The sequence below is a fragment of the Ahaetulla prasina genome, chromosome 1, assembly GCF_028640845.1.
Source record: "Ahaetulla prasina isolate Xishuangbanna chromosome 1, ASM2864084v1, whole genome shotgun sequence".
NCBI classification, from domain to species: domain Eukaryota; kingdom Metazoa; phylum Chordata; class Lepidosauria; order Squamata; family Colubridae; genus Ahaetulla; species Ahaetulla prasina.
This window is the reverse complement of record NC_080539.1, coordinates 63,428,277-63,447,995: the sequence shown is the minus strand read 5'-3', so window position 1 is coordinate 63,447,995 and position 19,719 is coordinate 63,428,277. Positions and strand designations below refer to the sequence as shown.

Here is a 19,719-nt window from a genome sequence, read left to right as displayed (position 1 = left end):
AATCGCCCTGAACTCCACACGTTCGGCTGCCCCAAAGAAACTGCCCCCTCAGGAAATGTCCCCAATATGCCCGCGGCAAGGCAGGCAACTTGGCAAAACTTTAAGCCTGGAGACTTCAACTCCCAGAATTCCCCAGTCAGCAAAGCTGGCTGGAGAATTCTGGGAGTTGAAGTCCTCCAGGCTTAAAGTTGTCAAGGTTAAAGGAACCACCCTTCCTCTTCCTCCCCCCTCCTCTCTTCCTCCTGGTCGACTTGCCTGCCTGGCCGGAAGATCCGGGTCGTGAGGCGGGAGCAGGAAGTCGGGACGTGGCCGCCCAGCTGAGCTGTAGGGGGTGAGGCAGGCGATGGCGGCCGCGGCGGCGCTCAGCTCGGAGCGGCTGGAGGTTTCCATTGACGGCCTGACCCTGAGCCCGGACTCGGAGGAGGCTAGGCCCGGCCAGGCGGATGTTAGGCCGCTCCCGCTGGCTGGCAGCCGAGGGGGGACTTCTGCTCAGCCGGGGGGGCAGGTGAGGGACGAGGCCGGCGGAGACGGAGACGGCGACGGCGGCGGAGCGCTGAATCTGGAGCGGCGCTGGGGCTTCGGCCTGGAGGAGTTGTACGGCCTGGCGCTGCGCTTCTTCAAAGGTGACCCCGCCTTTGCCTCTTGCCCAAGTCAGGAAAGTGACTGAAGTGTCCCGTCTCTCTCTCTCCCTCTCTCTCTCTCTCCCGGCCTCTCCCCACCGTAAAGCGGGTCTGTGGGGGAATATATATAAAACTTGCGGAAGGGACATTAAGAAGGCTGCGAATTGTACGTGGACCGAACGCTTTTTTCTTCAAAAGATTATGTACCCTTATGCAAATATGGGAGGCTATAAAATGATATTGTGCTTGTTCTTTTAATAACGATTGCTGTTTTAATATCGTTTGGACGTATACAGCCCTGAAAACCTTTCCAGAATATTTTAAGGCTAGATATACTAAAGCCACAGAAGGTAATATAAAAGCAAAGATAAAGAAGGACATAGTTAGGAAAAGGCTTGTTCGTTTTTGAATAAAATAGTACGCCAAAATATAGCATATGTTGCATCAAATTATGTTATAAAGCCGTTTTTGTTGCTCATATTCTGCTTAGAAGTACATGGCAGTTCTGCAATACTATTGGACTTGACAATTTTTATGTGTTGGATTCGATCTGTGAATTATAAAAGTGATCAAGGAATAAAATGAAGAAGAGCTAGGTCTTATAATATGTACTTAACTTTTACAGAAATTCCCAATATGTAATATCTTTGAATAATAGAGAAACATACAAAAATCCACATTTGTAATGAGTAGATGGTAAGTGTATACCCATGAAATGTGAACTTTTGCTCTCATATCTTTGCTATTGGTTTCAATATTATCTATTATGTAGTGCAGTCATATTCATTTTTATTTCAAAGCGTGAAAAAGTATCAGATATGAGTAGAATTACACTTCTGAGCAAAATAAGTGCTATTCCTGGGCATTTTGTACCTTTTATAATGTGACGAGTTTAACTTACATCAGATACCAGATCATGGTTTCAACTGTAAATTGAGACTTGATGCAGTCTCAATATTTCTTTGCTTTCCATAACAAATGGTAGACATAGAAATATTTAAATACTTCATTGGTTTTTTTTTCTCCAGGAGGAAAATATTTATACATATTTTGGGCCCAGTGAGCCCAAACTGCCCATTTAAAAACTTTGAGGTAATATACAATATTCTATTATCATAAATACAGTGGGGTAAAAAAGTATTTAGTTAGCCACCAGTTGTGCAAGTTCTCCCACTGAAAAAGATGAGAGGGGCCTGTAATTGTTATCATAGGTATACCTCAACTAGGAGAGACAACATGAGAAAACACATCCAGAAAATCACATTGTCTGATTTGTAACGAATTTATTTGCAAATTATGGTGGAAAATAAGTATTTGGTCAATATCAAAAGTTCATCTCAATACTTTGTTATATATCCTTTGTTGGCAATTACAGAGGTCAAACATTTTCTGTACGTCTTCACAAGGTTTTCACACACTGTTGCTGGTATGTTGGCCCATTCCTCCATGCAGATCTCCTCTAGAGCAGTGATGTTTTGGGGCTGTCGCTGGGCAACACAGACTTTCAACTCCCTCCAAAGGTTTTCTATGGGGTTGAGATCTGGTGACTGGCTAGGCCACTCCAGGACGTTGAAATGCTTCTTACGGAGCCACTCCTTCGTTGCCCAGGTGGTGTGTTTAGGATCATTGTCATGCTGAAAGACCCAGCCAGGTTTCATCTTCAATGCCCTTGCTGATGGAAGGAGGTTTGCACTCAAAATCTCACGATACATGGCCCCATTCATTCTTTCCTTTACACGGATCAGTCGTCCTGGTCCCTTTGCAGAGAAACAGCCCCACAGCATGATGTTGCCACCCCCATGCTTCACAGTAGGTATGGTGTTCTTTGGATGCAACTCAGCATTCTCTCTCCTCCAAACACGACGAGTTGAGTTTCTACCAAACAGTTCTACTTTGGTTTCATCTGACCATTTGACATTCTCCCAATCCTCTTCTGCATCATCCAAATGCTCTCTAGCAAACTTCAGATGGGCCCGGACATGTACTGGCTTAAGCAGGGGGACATGTCTGGCACTGCAGGATCTGAGTCCCTGGCGGTGTAGTGTGTTACTGATGGTAGCCTTTGTTACGTTGGTCCCAGCTCTCTGCAGGTCATTCACTAGGTCCCCCCGTGTGGTTCTGGGATATTTGCTCACCGTTCTTGTGATCATTTTGACCCCACGGGGTGAGATCTTGCATGGAGCCCCAGATCGAGGGAGATTATCAGTGGTCTTGTATGTCTTCCATTTTCTAATTATTGCTCCACAGTTGATTTGTTCATACCAAGCTGCTTGCCTGTTGCAGATTCAGTCTTCCCAGCCTGGTGCAGGTCTACAATTTTGTTTCTGGTGTCCTTCGACAGCTCTTTGGTCTTCACCATAGTGGAGTTTGGAGTGTGACTGTTTGAGGTTGTGGACAGGTGTCTTTTATACTGATAACAAGTTCAAACAGGTACCATTAATACAGGTAATGAGTGGAGAACAGAGGAGCCTCTTAAAGTAGAAGTTACAGGTCTGTGAGAGCCAGAAATCTTGCTTGTTTGTTGGTGACCAAATACTTATTTTCCACCATAATTTGCAAATAAATTCGTTACAAATCAGACAATGTGATTTTCTGGATGTGTTTTCTCATGTTGTCTCTCCTAGTTGAGGTATACCTATGATGACAATTACAGGTCTCTCTCATCTTTTTCAGTGGGAAAACTTGCACAACTGGTGGCTGACTAAATACTTTTTCACCCCACTGTATGTATTCCTTGAAATACGCTGTCGCCTTTGAAGGTGAGCTTAAACAATCACCTGTGTAAGAAACGATAGCTTTCTTAAATTTGTTCTTGCTCTCTTTTCTTGGTATGTGAAAGGATAGGGGATCTACATGTACCATGTTTCCCCCAAAATAAGACCCTGACGTATATTTTTTTGAACCCTGAAATAAGTGTTTGGCCGATTGGGCTTATTATCAGGGGATGTCTTATTTTGGGGAAAACATGGTACATAAGTTATTAGACCATCTAATAAAACAGAAAAATGCAAATTTTCTCTGGAAAATATTTCAGTGGGTAAAACAAATACTACTTACCATCTCATAGTCCATTTTAAAACTCCTTTATAAACTCAGGAGAAAGTGCAATACAAACATGGAGCAAACGGCCATGCTGTAGATTGTGGCTACTGCCACTAGATTCAAGAAATAAAATCACTGTTACTCTTCTAAAAATGTTATATACAAGTGTTACTGAGTTATGCTTGGAATATAAAACAAAAAGAATAAAAGTAATGTTAAGTAGAAAGAAAAATTATGGTAAATTGAACGTTCCAAAAGTTGGAAGTTTTAAGTTGGTAGACCATGTTGCAGTGTTACAGAGTAGATGATCTTTCTTTGGCAACTGTGTGAAGTTATCCTTGGGTGGTTATACAGACTTACAGATGCATGAATGCACATAGAATCCTAGAATCTGTGCATGCAACAGGTGCAATATACCTATTGAATTCTTTTAAAAGAACACAGATAAAAACAGTGTTATCCCTACTTATATTTTTGTCTGAAATATTGCTATATAGAAAAAGGGAGGGAGGGAGGGAGGAAGGAAGGGAAAGAAAGTCCCCATCGTTCTAGTCCCAATTAAATCCAATTGAGTTTTTGGAAGAGTAGTAGGATATTACTATCAGATCTGGGCTGCAAAAATCCTGATGGCAGCAGACTGAATTCTGTACCTTCTTGCTTTCATCTAGTGGTTATCCTAAATTATGGAGCCCAGAACTGCTAATGTAGATCCGTCTCTTTTGATATAATTGAACTATGACATTTCAGACAGCAGACATAATTTCTCTCAGATATGAGAGAAATTTAACTGCCATAAAATGTTTCACTGTATCCTAACAAGAGTGCAGCAGTTGCCGTGTCTACTTATCAACCTTGTCCTACTTCTGGATGAGCACTAATGGTATCAAGAAGATTGCTTCACCATCTCTTTGAACTCTTGGCTATTCCATTGTTTTCGAGAAAGTGACTATGTTCAATCATTATTGAAATGTATTTTGAAGGGCTTTTTTAAAAAAGATTTTTGGCTCATCTGAGGATCACCTGAGCATGCTAACGTTTCAATTTCTTTCTCTTTTTTCATGGTCTTAATTTCTTTCCAGTTTTGTCTTGTGTAGGTACTTCTTTGTTATTGATAGAGCACAGGATAGTATTGACAAAAGAGCATATAATTATATTTGAAGGACACCCAGCAATTAAGCGCCTAATGTAAATAGGTCTTTTAATGATATTATTTCAGCAGATAAGGGACAGTACATAAATTTCAGTTTGTTGGATGGCCTTATTTATCTTTTGTTGGATAAGCAGGAGATATTTAAGCATATAAGTCTGTAAGAAAAAGGAAGGTTTAGTGGGGAGAAACAAATTACCATTAGATTTTGTCACTTTATTGTCAGGAATATCATTTGAAGTAAATAATTCCTAGATACCAGTTTGGATTTTGTGCTTCATTAAACTTGCTTTAAATGGTACAAATTAGCATTGTTAAAATTGTGGTCTTTGAACTGCTGGAAGATCAAATCATTCAATCTTAAAGGAAATCAATCCTGACTGTTCTTCGGAAGGTCAGATACTGAAGCTGAAGCTCAGATACTTTGTCCACCAAATGAGAAGAGGAGACTTATTGGAAAAGACACCAGTGTTGGAAAAGATTAAAGGCAAAAGGAGAAGAGGACAGCAGAGGATGAGATGGTTAAATAGTGTCATCGACACAATGAACGTGAATTTGGGAAAACTCCAAGGGACAGTGGAGGACAGCAAAATCTGCCATGGTGTGGTCTTTGGGATTGTGAAAAGTCGGACAGGACTTAGTGACTGAACAGCAACAACCTACGTCTTCTGGGGCTCCCCAAGACCCTCTTAGAGGTTCATGGAGTCAATTTTTTTTGCCAGCCTATAATACAATAATAAAATCCTACCAAACAATCATGAAAAGTAGTAGAGGCAGCAAATGCATCAATTTTCATTTTTAATATGGTAAATATAATCTATATAAAAAAAGCTCTGTTTGGCGTCCTCCGTCATTTTTAAAAGTTGGGATTCTGAGAAAAAAGAGTTAAGAAACACTGGTATGGATAATTCCTAAATATAGGTATATTAACTGAAAATTAGTCCCTCATTAACATTTATGACTGAGCCAGGAAATAATGTTGAGATAAATATAACAAGTAAAGTACCTCAAAATGGCAATCCAGGTTTGTTTTATTATAGTAACTGTACATCATTTTAGAGTCCAAGTATAAGATATAATGCAAATGGTTTTATTCTAAGAAAAATAATTCCAGACCTTATCCATCCAACTTCAAGCATATCAAACAAATAAATAAAATGGCTTTGCAGAAGATGTGGTTAAAGAATGAACAGGAATTTCTCCTCTGCTGTCTGGCTTGAAATTAGTGGGGCCATATTTGAGACCTCTGATGTCAATGTCAACAAGAGCATGTTTTTGCAAGTTTCACTGGGCATTCATATGGACTCTAGTAAGATAATATAGTGTAATACAAATATCTTTTTCTTTATTGTATAACTAATTTGTGCACTTGCATCTTTGTTTCATGTTTCATCAGTCAGCATTTTTTCAAGCAATAGCTTTTGCTCTTTTGTGTGATTTGTAAATTTACTGAATGTACTATAATTGGCATATGCTCACAAAACCTAAATACGTGCTTTTTTAAAAAAAAAATTATGTTGATTTGGGTTACAATTTAAAATATACCAAATCATTGTGTTACATTTGTTGTGGAAATACAGTTATATTTGATGCTTATTTCAAATGAACCTTTTGAAGCCAGATCAATATTTATGGGACATACATTTAAAATAGATGATATTCCTTTTCTGGTAAATGTTTAAAAATCTAGATTAAATTTGTGAAATGGTTTATTATTTATTTGCTGTAATTTTTAAGAAGGTTTTTTCAGTCTTTCTATCTCTTCCCCTCTGTTAGCTCATCTATCAATCATGTGTGTAAATAATTCATTAATCTGCTCTTTAATAATTAAAAGTAAAACTTACTTGTTTACTAATATGTTTGTAATTTTATTGTGTAATTTATATTATTTAATATAAAATAACATGAATACTTTCTAGGTGTATTTTTATCCTAGTTGTATAGTTAAAAATAGGATTTATGTATTGCAAATAATAAAAGAACAGCACTTTGTTTTTGTAAAATCAAAACCATATTGTTATAGATAATGCTGCATATATAGAGATTTGTGACTTAGTTTATTGCTATGTATTATGTTTATTTTTATGAAGGGTGCTGGGGAGTTTATAGCATTTATATTTTCACAATACCTGCAGAGTAGGTAAACCACCCATTGAGGTTCATTACTAAATTGAGACTTAATCCAGATCTTTGATCCTAGTTCAGTATGCTAAATTATCACACTATATTTTTTTTCAATAAAGTTCTTTGCCGCAAATGAGGCTGTTAAGTGAAACTATCATTCTTGATGGCTTTCCATGTAAATGTGCTGGGATAACGTTCTGAGTGTTCATATGGATTTAGGTCTGTGTAACTGTAGGATTGTCTTTCTCTGAAAATATAAGTAAGTCTTGGTTTACTACCTTTCTTGGAGGTAACCTTGAAAAAGTCTGTTCACTCCTCAGTATTTTGCACTGGACAACCAAATCAGCTAGCATGATTGATACCACTCTGAAGACCGTTATAGAAGATATGACATTTCATTGTGTTCTTAACTATGGAATATGTAACATTATAACATTTATTATTTATATCTTGAAATTTACTGTATCTTTTACTTTCAGAAAAAGATGGCAAAGCCTTTCATCCCACCTATGAAGAAAAACTCAGACTGGTAGCCCTGCATAAACAAATACTGCTGGGACCTTACAATCCAGATACCTGCCCTGAAGTTGGATTCTTTGATGTACTTGGAAATGACAGAAGGTAAAAATATTTATAAATATAACAAATACATTGTTTTATTTGAGCAAGACATTTTAATCCAACCATGGGATTGTGGGTTGAAATATCTGTATTATGGTGATGTCTTATAAAGTCAGCACCTGAGCATATTTTAAAAATTCTTGGAGACCTAAAAAGTGGTTATTTATTGACAGCAGATTTGAATTTAATAGTTAAACCAAACTGTATATACATTTATTCTTGTTCTCACACAAGAAAGAAATATGAATGAAATATTTAATCACTACCATATTTGTTAATTTGAGTCATCTGATAAGATTTTGTTTAAGATTAAGATTATGTCTTGTCTTCTGGAATTCCTAATATTCTGGGCAGAAGTACTGCTTTCAAAAGTATCCATGTTCAGAGCTGTTTTCTGGGAGCATTTTCCTGCCTGGTTGTCTAGCATCAATTTAAGCATAAACTGTTGGGTTTATACTTAATTTGATAGAAATTATTTCCTTTTTATCCCAACTCATTTTATCTCATCATTACAGGAAAGAATGGGCTGCGCTTGGCAGTATGGCAAAGCAAGAAGCTATGACAGAGTTTGTAAAACTCCTGAGTAGATGTTGTCAACTCTTTTCAACGTATGTTACATCCCATAAAATAGAGAAAGAAGAGCAGGAGAAGAAAAGGTATGCTTTTGTACTTGTTTGGCACCAAGTTCCAGTTCACAAAGATTCCTGTGTCCTGGGGATCTTTTCTAATAATCTCTTAGTACTTATTATTTTGTAAGTCTTGATGATGAAGTTATTTGCCTTACTGCAATTTTTGTTTCCTTGCATTACAAGTATGAGGATTATTAGTAATATTTTAAACGTTGCTAAATATATGCTTGTCACCAGTGCATAAGAATCTTCGTAAATATGTAATGTGGTTTATAGTAGGATCAGTTCAGAACTCCATGTTCATTTACTCTGGTAGAAAAAAAGCATATTATTTAGTATCTTGCCCAATATCTTCATTGCTATCAAAAGTTAAACGTGTTTGCTTTCAAACACAGATTTGTTGCTTATTGCTGACAGTTCCTTACAAAAAATTCATCATGTGAAGAAACACGTTTTGTCCTGTTTTCCATTTCACCAGAGTTCAGAATATAGTTAGGTTTATTGCATTTTCCTGGTTTCTTGATAAACTTTCAGGTGATAAATGATTTTAATTTTTTTGTGATTGTGTTGTGTACAATATTATTTTTGAGAAGTGGTTACTTAAGCCTTCTGTGTTCCATCTGAGTTGTATAAAGCCAATAATGGCTTACTATGCAGTCATAATTGTGACTGATTCCGGGGTAAGTTTCCCTAAGATTACAGTCCTAAAAATTGCACTACAATAAAACCATGATTTAAAAGAACATTTGAAAGAAAGGGGTTCCTTTAAATCCAAATATCTGTTGAATTTAAATTGACATAATTGACATTGTTTGCATCAATTGACACAAATGATGTCAATTAATTAAATATATGAATCATGTGAAACTCTTATGGTAGTAGCCATTGATAGTTTTAGGGAGATAATTTTATTTGAGTCTTTATTGTTAAATCCAGTGACAAATTGGAGGGTAGCTACACTTGACTTGAAACTTCATTTTTCGTATTGCAGCATGAGAAGCTGTACAATATTACAGAGTAATTAAGTGATAGATACAAATATTACAGGAGGGAAGAGGAGGAACGTAGGCAACGTGAAGAGGAAGAACGAGAGCGTTTACAAAAAGAGGAAGAAAAACGCAGGCAAGAAGAAGAAGAGAGACTCAGACGGGAAGAAGAGGAGAGACGGAGGATAGAAGAAGAGAGATTCCGAATGGAACAGCAAAAGTAGGACTCAGTAATGTGTGATTTGTCATATCATAATTTGTGTCTTTTTTAAAAAAGAGGTTTTGAACATCCCGTTTATTCTCACATTAATAGAAATGCTACCTTGCCCAAGACCATACAAATAATTTTTATAAGTGACTAAATATTTTTAAAATTATGTTTTGAGCCATCACAAAGTGATATACTGAAGGAGTAAGCTGAAGTTTACAAGAAATAAACTTTGTAGACAATAGGCTTTAGATTCAACCAAATATTATTGACAGGCAAATCATTTTTGAGTTGATTTAAAATACCAAAGGCAAATCTGTGAGGGAGATTGGAAGTTTCTAAATTTGGTAAATAAAAATTCTTCAAAGGTGTATCAAAATTCATGTACTGATTGGACTAGGAACAAGCCCATTGGAAGAGTTTTGCTAAGAAAGTTATAAAACTATAGAGCTTGAAAGGACATTAAACCATCAAATTCAATAATGCAGAAATTTAAATTATTGCACAGTTACTTAGCTTCTGCTTGAAGCATGAAAGATGAATCTATCATTCTTCAAGTAATTGGTTTTATTATTAAACTATTAGAAAGTTTTTACCTAATGTTCAGTTAGAATATTTTTTCCTGGTATTTTGAATGCATGATTTCTTGACTTGTACTTTGGAATAATAAAGAACAGGCTATTTGAAATTACATTCATCCTCAGTTTTTTATTCCTTAAAACTAAATAATCTAATTACCTTGAACCTGTTTTCATACAACTTAGTTTTTAGTCTCTTGATCGTTCTTGTTACTCTTCTTTGAACCAGGGGTGAAATGCTCCCGGTTCGCACCGGCTCGCCAGATTAGGTAGTGATAGCAGCTGCTGGTTCGGAGGACCGGTAGCAAAAATCCCTGGCCCCGCCTCTGCTGAGCCGCACCATCAGCAGAGGTTTTTTTTTTTTACTTTTAAAAGTTTTTCTTCAGCCGAAACGTCTTTAAAAGTTAAAAAAAAAAACCTCTGATGATTGCGGGGCTGAGCAGAGATCATCAAAACTCTTTAAAAGTTTTTTTAAAAAAACACTCTTCAGCCGAAGGGGAAAAGGGTGATCCAGAGGAGTTTCCTGATCCTCACAGGCTTTTAAACTCACTTTTTAACAGCCTCCACTTACAAGAGCCCCCACCCATGCCCAGCCAATTCCCCCTCCTCACTTACCTATAATTACTGCTCCTTTCGGCAACGGCATGCTTTTTCTTCAGCTACTGAAGAAAAAAAAAAGCTTGCTTTGACTTCCTGCTTTGCTGGCTGAGGAACTCTGGGATTTGAAGTCCAAAATAAAATAAATTAAATTAAATTAAAATAAAATAAAATAAAATAAAATAAAATAAAATAAAATAAAATAATAAAATAATAAAATAAAATTAAATTAAATTAAAAAATAAAAAATAAATAAATAATAATAAAATAAAATAAATAAAAAAATAAAATATAAAATAAATAAAAAAATAAAATAAAAAATAAAAAAAATAAAATAAAATAAATAAAATAATAAAATAAAATAAAATAAAAAAATAAAATAAAATAATAAAATATTTGTGCAGCTTTCTGAGATTTGGTGTGTTTCTGTAGTGTTTCACTCTAACCACACAAACACACAAAACCTCAGAAAGCTGTATGTGGCATTTTGTGTGTGTGTGTGAGTTGTGTGTGTGAAAGTTGGTTTTTGAGCATTTTGTGGCTGTGAAGTGTGAAGTGCAGCTGCTTTTACATTGTGTGTGTGAGTCAGTTGTGTGTGTAAAGTGTGAAAGTTGGTTTTTGAGCATTTTGTGGCTGTGTGAAGTGCAGCTGCTTTTACATTGTGTGTGTGAATCAGTTGTGTTGTGTTGTGTTGTCTGTGTGTAAAGTGTGAAAGTTGGTTTTTGATACCTCTTATTGTTTTTTATACTTTATTATTTTTATTATTTATTGTTATTGGCCACGCCCACTCAGTCATCTGACCACCAAGCCATGCCCACCAATTAAGCCACGCCCACAGAACCGGTAGGGAAAATTTTTAGATTTCACCCCTACTTTGAACCTATATCACTATCTGAATTTTTATTCAAGTGTGGTGCCTGAACTTTAGTACTGGAATTAGAATTCACTATTTAAACTGAAAAGTTAATAAAAATTGTAATACATTTAGCATGAATTCTTGGAGTAACATGAAAAATACAAAATTCTTCTCTGAATTTTTATGAAATTGCAATTGGGAGGTGCTGTTAACTTCTTGTGGATGCATCACCAAAATTTCAAAAGCAAGCCTGAGAGAGAACAAACGTTTATGTGACCTTTACTCTGGCAGACGTTGAATTCATTAAATGGTTTTTAAATAGACGAGATAAAATGTAGGGAGTTTTCTTAAAAATTAGAATTGATGATTGCTGCTTTTGGAAAATGGAATGGAAGCTCTTTATGTTTTTTTTTATTCTGAATCTGACCCTGAGATAATATGGACACATAATACAGGTAGTCCTCGATTTACAACAGTTCATTTAGTGACTGTTCAAAGTTGCGACACTGAAAAAGTGACTTATGACCATTTTTTACATTTATGACAGAATCCCCACAGTCACATAATTTACATTCAGATGCTTGACAATTCATATTTATGATGGTTGCAGTATTCCAGAGTCATGTGATTCCCTTTTGTGACCTGACAAGCAAAGTCAATGGGGAAACCAGATTCACTTAACTATGTTACTAATTTAAGAACTGCATTAAGAACTTCACTTAACAAATGTGACAAGAAAAATCATAAAATGGGGCAAAACTCGCTTAACAAATTTTTTACTTAGCAAAATAAATTTTGGGCTCAATTGTGGTCATAAATTGAGGGCTATCTGTAATAGATTGTAAGGCTTTCTCCAGTAAATTTGGTGTTTGTTCTGGACACAGAAAAGGAAATGTTGAGAAGTGAATTATATTTTTAGATATTACGGAAAACAAAATATCTCATATTATTTGAAAAGATTATTTCTTATATTTTGCATGTTAGTGACGCCAAGTAAGAACACAAATGTCTTTTTGGGAAAGGTGTGAAATACAGATTTTCTGACATATAGTTCAATTTTTTAATTACTGCATTTGATTTAAGGGTTCATATTCCACTTTTACTCTCATGTAAACTTCACTAATACATTTTAGAAATAAAATTTAGTATGCTTGAATCCAGTTAAATAGCTGCTCTTCTTATGTCTGCAGAGTTATTTACTGGGGCAATTTGTTCTTAATCCAGGCAACAGATAATGGCAGCATTGAACTCTCAGACTGCTGTCCAGTTCCAACAATATGCAGCCCAACAGTACCCAGGCAACTACGAGCAGCAACAAATCCTAATTCGCCAGCTCCAGGAGCAGCATTATCAACAGTATATGCAGCAACTTTATCAGGTCCAACTTGCACAGCAGCAGGTATACTACACCATGGTAACAATGCATCTCTCAGAATAGCAGCTTATTAATTTTCTGTTGAAACTGAAACTACTAAACTATACTGTCGGTACTTTTGAAACTAGAATAAACTCTAATAAGAATAAATATTTATAAAGCTAGAATAAATTCTAATAATATATCTTACAGCCAAGTGGCAACTAATGGCAAATTGGGAATTTGAAAGAACATCTTGGAAAAATATGGTGGCAAATCATTGTTGTATTATTACTGAGAAAACAATATGGATATATTCATAATCACCAGGAGAGCTTGGTATTTTATGTATGAACATGAATATGGTCATGCAGTCACCAGGAGATCTAAATATAATGATTGTGTGTATGTTCTGTTACAGTTTTTAAAATTTTGTTTAAATTGATGCTTATATTAGGTGACTCCTGTGAAATACATTGCACACTTTTATTGATTTTGCAATAAGTGCTTTTTTTTTAATGTGTAGGCAGCTTTACAGAAACAGCAAGAAGCAGCTGCTACAGCTTTAGTTACATCAGTATCAAAGTCAAATTCAGCCACTGCAGGGGAAATCTCATCAGTCAATGGACAGGCTAGCGCACATCCAGGGTGCCCTGAAAAAGACCCGGAAATAGATGCTTTAGAAGAAGCACTCGAGAATGGACCAAAAGGTATGACTGATATTTATTAGAATCTTTCAAAACACAGTAAATAGTTTACGTATCTAGTATCATAATTAGTACAGAATATAGAGACCTGCTTATTTTTTGTTTTTGACTAAAGCCTGTATGTCCACCCTTTGTAATGATTGTAACTAGTGGCCTGCAGATCTGTGATTTACTGCCATATAACTATGCAGAGGGCAGAATCCTATTCACAGACAGAAATTGGCTAAATAAAAATCAGTGGAGAAAAAAATACAGTTTTTCATTTGGTGTTTCAAGGTAGCATCATAGGAAACTGCTTTATTACTGGACTATTACTACTGCTTAGCCCAATATTGTTTACACTGACCTTGGCTTCTCATCTGTACCAAGACAGACATGGCATATGGCTGGAGATTTAACCCTTGTTTACAGACAAGCCTTTAGGTGGTTCAAACCTGTGGATGCTATGTGGTTTTGGCAGAGTGAGACTGCTTTCCATTTAGACCGACTAAATAATTTAGAAAGTGTAGCCCTGTAATATATTCTTATATAGCCCAAGAAAATTCTGTGGGAAAATGTAAATTGCTTAGTTTATTGCACTTCCTTTTGTCTCCTCCTCCTTTTTAGAATCAGTTCCAGTAATAGCAGCACCCTCCATGTGGACACGGCCCCAGATTGCTGACTTCAAAGAGAAGATTCGCCAGGATGCAGATTCTGTAATCACAGTGGGCAGAGGAGAAGTAGTGACAGTTCGAGTTCCAACACATGAAGAGGGCTGTTATCTTTTCTGGGAGTTTGCTACAGACAATTATGACATTGGTTTTGGGGTATATTTTGAATGGACAGACTCTCCTAACACAGCTGTCAGTGTTCATGTTAGTGAATCCAGTGAAGATGAGGAAGAAGAAGAAGGTATCTTATTTATATACCTAGCAAAGTTTTAAAAGTGTTGGAGATTCTCTCAATTTGTCACATCTTTGTTTTACATTACTTGTTAGTTTAAAAAACAACAACCAAATCCTATAGGAAATAGTAAATGCTGGAATAATCTTTTTTTATCCTGGTACTTCCAAAGATGTTGGGACTGTGATTTTCAGAATGCCCAGCTGGCCAGTGGGTTAAGTCATTGTGGGCTGAAGGTTATCAATTGGGAAGCAAGTTGAACAAGTTAATATTCCTTTCACAATTATTGCTGTAAATGACCTTGATATTACAAGGTTCTTCAATTACAGTAGCTGTCCCACAGTGCTTTACTCTTAGCTTGGGAATTTAAAAATCAGTGTGGGAAAATAGAAAAATTCTTCTTGAGGTATTTATAGTCCCCAGCATCGATTCTAAAAAACTCAGACCATTTGTACCTTTCTAGCAAACATAAAATGTAGATTATGTAGATTACCATCTAGACTCTAAGTTGCTTGATTTTCCCTGTCATCATTTTTCAAATCCTCCTACCAATTTCTTTGCCTTCTCAGTTTTCTTTTTTATCATTGTGATTTTCCAAATTGATCTTTACTGTCCAGTAATCTTCATTTACTGTACAGTCTCTGTGTAATATTTTCTTCATAACTGCATTGATAACCAATTGTCCTAACATTTACACCTCATTATGTGATAAAAACAGGTAGTCCTCAGGTTACAATGGCAATTAGGTTGGGGTTGTGTTATGTGAACATGCTTTACAGTTGCCATCGTAATCCAGGACATTGTTAAATAGGTAATCATGCAGGGCCATGCAAATGTAGGAAGCAGACAAAGAAAGGCACAGTGCAAGTGCAGAAAGGGAAGAGAAGGAGGGAGGGAGTGGTGTGAGCCCAGGAAGGCTCTAAGGAAAGAATGTGGTGCATTGAGTGCAGTCGGATTTACCCAGGTGACTTGTGACCTTTGCTGCTGACTTCCCCATTGACTTTGTGAGCAGCTGGCAGGGAAGGTGGCAAATGGCTATCACTTGATCATGGGGATGCTGCAACCAGTCATTTAGTGCAAGCTAGTTATCAAGCACCTGAATTGCAATTGCATAACCACAGGGGCACTGTGGTGGCCAGAACTTCTAGGACTGATCTTAAGTGCTAGTGCTGTCACAATTTTGATCAGTTACTGAACGATTAGTCGGTAAGTGAGGACTAGCTAAGTTTTGGCAACTTCAAAGGACAAGACAAATGAATATTTGTGTTTGCTAGATAAATGTATATGTGTTCTTTGCTAGTTGTGTGTTTAAGCTAGAATCTTAATTTACATGCAGCTCATAACTTAAGCTTGCAAGACAGTTAACTCAAATTATTTCATTTGCACTAATTTAATTTTGAATTGAATTAATTCAAATTAATTAATTCATTTATTAATGAAAAAAGTATTGACATTTATGGAGGCCATCCTTTGACTATTCCTTCTTGGGAGACAACCTTTTAGCAACTTTGGTTATATTAACAAATATCCTTTCATTTTCCATTTCCAAAAACTAGGAAAACAATGCTATTACAACTAGGCCAGTTTTGCCCCCTTATCATGAGGACAATAATTCTGCTGCACTTGGTTGTCCTAAAAAAGTGGGAACAAGATTTTACTGAGAAATCACTTAAAAGAGTTTTTTAGAATTGTCTTATTAGCATCACCAGTAGATATCTAAAGAAAAGTTCAAAAGTTCAAAAGGTTATTAGGCCCTGATAATAGTAGAAATGGAAACTTTTAAAAGTACAGCTCAATTATAAAATAATTAAATCTAACACTTGTTATTCTGTATTTACATTAATCAAAAGCATTCATTAGTTAAGAAGATTGCCCCAGATTGCAGTGTGTGGATTACCAGTAATTTCAGTTGCTTCTTTGCAAATCCTAGTATCAGAAAGTCATGCTTTCTTATCTCATACTGTGAATTGTTTAAGGTTGGATTATTTTTATTAATGATTGTCTATAAATAATTGATGTTGGGATTTATTTGGCATTAATGCATGGAGTAGTTAATATTTTATTTCTGTCTCTTTCTCAGAACATGCTAGCGGTGAAGAGAAAGCCAAAAAGAATGCGAACAAACCTCAGCTAGATGAAATAGTGCCTGTGTACAGAAGAGACTGTCATGAAGAAGTGTATGCTGGCAGCCATCAGTACCCAGGGAGAGGAGTCTATCTTCTTAAATTTGACAACTCTTACTCACTATGGAGGTCAAAAACAGTTTACTACAGAGTGTATTATACTAGATAAAGCTCTTATATTGTTGGAGGTTGGGGTGGTGCGGAAGACATCATGTTATTTGGAACTTACATCGAGCATACTGGACTATTTGACTTCGTTATCCTGTTTAATGTATCTGTGGTTGTGTGTGCGTATGTGTGTGCTTGTTAATTTTGATACCGGGAATGAGGCTTTTATCTATAAATCATTATAAATGAGAAAGGTTGGGGCTAGGATCTCCCATTTTTTCTGGTGATGGTTCTTTGCCAGAAGTCAAGACAAAAAGTCAATTGAATTTATCCATTGACTTTAAAAATGCTTTCAATTCTAAGGCACGCATGCACACACGCACACACAAACAAACACACACCGGGAGATGTTTCATTAGTGACAGTCATGATGTTGCCTGATGTATAAACTTTGAACTTTTAAAAACAAAATCTGTTAGCTGTTCATTTGATGGTACCAGCCTTACTTGTGGGGAACAGGGGAGTTGGATACCATCTGCACTGTAGCAAGCAAGTTTCTTAATACTGTATTTGAATGTCAGATTTTTACACCATTAAACTTGAAACCTTAGTGGATGCAGTTTAGAAAAGTATTTGCTGTCCTCATTGAAAGAAATATGTGAAGCCTAGTATAATATGATTTTGGATGAGATAAAGAAGAGTGTGTGTGTGTGTGTGTGTGTGTGTGTGTGTGTGTGTGTGTGTGTGTGATGTGCACGCATGCAAGCAAGTGTCCTTGTCAAAAGGTGTGCACGCCCATGAGTGTACATATACATAAATACATACATATGCTTATACCTATATACATCAGGGTTATTTTGTTTGATCACAGGCTTACAAAGAATTGATTTTGGGCATCAAGAAAATAACAGATAACTGTCTTTCCCCTGTATCTGCTGCTATTTCTAAGATTGATTTGTGTATTATTATTATTTTAAAACAAAGACATAAGATTTGGCTAAAACTCAATTTATCTCACCTAAAATTAATGAGATCCACTTTTGCTTTTGAAATTTGCAATAAAACAGGTATGTTATGTAAGAGACATTCCTTTTGGACTACATGTCTTTTGGAACTGTATAGGTAAATGTCCTAATACATAATACTTCATAGCATTTGTCTGTGCTGGTTTTATAATCTAGGGATCTTTTCCTTTTTTTTTTTTTTAAACTGAAGCTTCCACGTCCACTTTATGCATTATCAAAGAAGTTTGCATTATTGTAGAATAAATATTGCACTAACGTTCTTAAAATCACTGCCTCGCCCACCCTTATCTTAATTTTAGGTTACTTTTGATTTTCCAACATATGCCCTCTTGTTCTTTCACATGTAATATTCCAACATTCACATTGAGATGAGATCAAAACTAAAATTACATATTTGCTCAACAATGACTAAAAGTGGATTTTTGTTCTTTATTTTCAGTTATATAACAGTTTTTGTATGGAGTATGCTTCCCAAAAGCAAGGTAGAAGTGCAGGTGTTAAACAGCTTGTAGAGATGTCTTATGCTTAACTCCCCATCACCAATTTCTCTTTGGATAGGCTGACATACATATTTGCTCCACGGCAAATAAATCTGTTGGTATTTTGGACATTTGGACATTGAATATTTGTATATACATGATGTTTTTCCTTTCTCATATCTTACAGAGAGTTATTTGATTTACGTTTTAAACCTCTGTCCAACTAATGCTTTCCAGACGGCTCTGTTCTAACATGTTTCCTCATGTGTACAAATACTGTATAAGCAATGGAATTGAAAAGTAATTTGCTTTTTCAAAGCTGTTATTTTAAAAAGAAATTAAGAGGCAGGCATTTATTCTGTTCCATTTGTTTTCTTCCATACAAATTATGATCCAAAACTAAAAAATATGTTGGAGAGCAATACTTGTAAACAACAGCAATTTTTTGCTGTCAGGCTTTGTGGGTACCCAAACTCCAAAAGTTGCCTCTTACTGTTAAATAGTGCAGATAATATGCGTTCAAGATATCTTGGAATAATATATTTAATCTGAATTAAAAATGATTATATGGATCTTCTGTCTTTTTCTTAAGTTCTATCAACATTACTTGGCTGAGGGAAAATAGATATAATATTAGATATAACACTAAAAATGTATCTTTAATGAGCTCTTTTTAAACTATATTTTTAACTCAGAGATTGTCAAGCTATGTTTCATTAGCATGTATTTATTTTTATATATTTCTTTGCCTGTTAACATAAGTTTAATTTGCATGATTTGCCCATAGCTTCAGAAATATTTCTGCCTCCAGAATTCAGGTTAATTAAGCAATATTGCCAGAGTTAAATTGAAGGTTGGTATTGAAGAGATGCTAAAAGACAAAAAAAAAGCTGCTGTGTGGATTGCTAATATGAGGCCACAGATGAACGAAGAGAGATAATGTAGGTCACATCACCCATAACTATCATTGGTTTTTTTAAAAAGCGCACTTAAATAAACGAGTTGTATGAAAGCCGTACAAAAGAGCCAGGTCACAATTTGGGGTCCTGAAATAGAAGCTAATGCTGACAACATTCCACCAGCCTCTACTCAAGCCAGACGGCAAACCAGGAACAATTGTGATTCAAGAAGGTACAGAAAATAATTCCAGACAAGTAGGCAATTGAACCAAGCCACCAAAACTTGAATAATGTTGATATACTTTAATAATTTTCATGTCACCTACCATTCTCATTTTAGTTGCAGAGCTTAACCCAGCCTGCAACAGATGAGATGTACAAGGAGCCAATATTCTAAATCTGTTCATTTCTTTGAAATCAGAACACTTAACAGAAGCTAGGAATGTAAGTGCATTGCTGCATGTTTCCAATGTGTGTTTTTATCATACTTGTAATCTTGGATACCAAAGGTACTTCACACATTTCAATGAATATATGTGAAAAGAATTTTTCTAGCCAAATCTCTTATCTAAAAATCCAGGAATCTTTCTAGTAAACATGATATATAATATCTCTGAAGATTCTCAGTCATCCAGGTCATGATTGTCTCAAAAGTGCTTTTTTTCAAAAGGCAACGACTATATTTTTTTCCTTGAGGGAGAAATAGTTTTTTTATCTTTAGAAAGAAGACATTT

General features: G+C 35.8%; 1 protein-coding gene across 2 annotated transcripts; it reads left to right on the top strand.

Annotated features, from left to right (window-relative positions):
• Positions 1 to 269: 269 nt before the first annotated feature.
• Positions 270 to 17,666, top strand: ACBD3 (acyl-CoA binding domain containing 3). 2 transcript variants are annotated; one of them, XM_058165016.1, is made up of 8 exons: positions 270 to 623; positions 7,413 to 7,554; positions 8,070 to 8,210; positions 9,231 to 9,389; positions 12,633 to 12,822; positions 13,289 to 13,472; positions 14,076 to 14,360; positions 16,432 to 17,666. In XM_058165016.1, the coding sequence occupies exons 1-8, from the start codon at positions 344 to 346 to the stop codon at positions 16,641 to 16,643; spliced, it is 1,593 nt and encodes a 530-aa protein (XP_058020999.1). In that variant the 5' UTR covers positions 270 to 343; the 3' UTR covers positions 16,644 to 17,666. The 2 variants fall into 2 exon arrangements, with proteins under 2 accessions (XP_058020999.1, XP_058029082.1); XM_058173099.1 differs by having other exon boundaries at positions 271 to 623; positions 12,633 to 12,807.
• Positions 17,667 to 19,719: the final 2,053 nt, after the last annotated feature.

Coding starts and splice junctions, on each gene's coding strand:
- ACBD3 (XM_058165016.1), top strand. CDS start 344: ATGGCGGCCGCGGCGGCGCTCAGCTCGGAGCGGCTGGAGGTTTCCATT. Junction 624..7,412: donor GGCGCTGCGCTTCTTCAAAG/GTGACCCCGCCT, acceptor TTTTACTTTCAG/AAAAAGATGGCAAAGCCTTT. Junction 14,361..16,431: donor AGATGAGGAAGAAGAAGAAG/GTATCTTATTTA, acceptor TCTCTTTCTCAG/AACATGCTAGCGGTGAAGAG.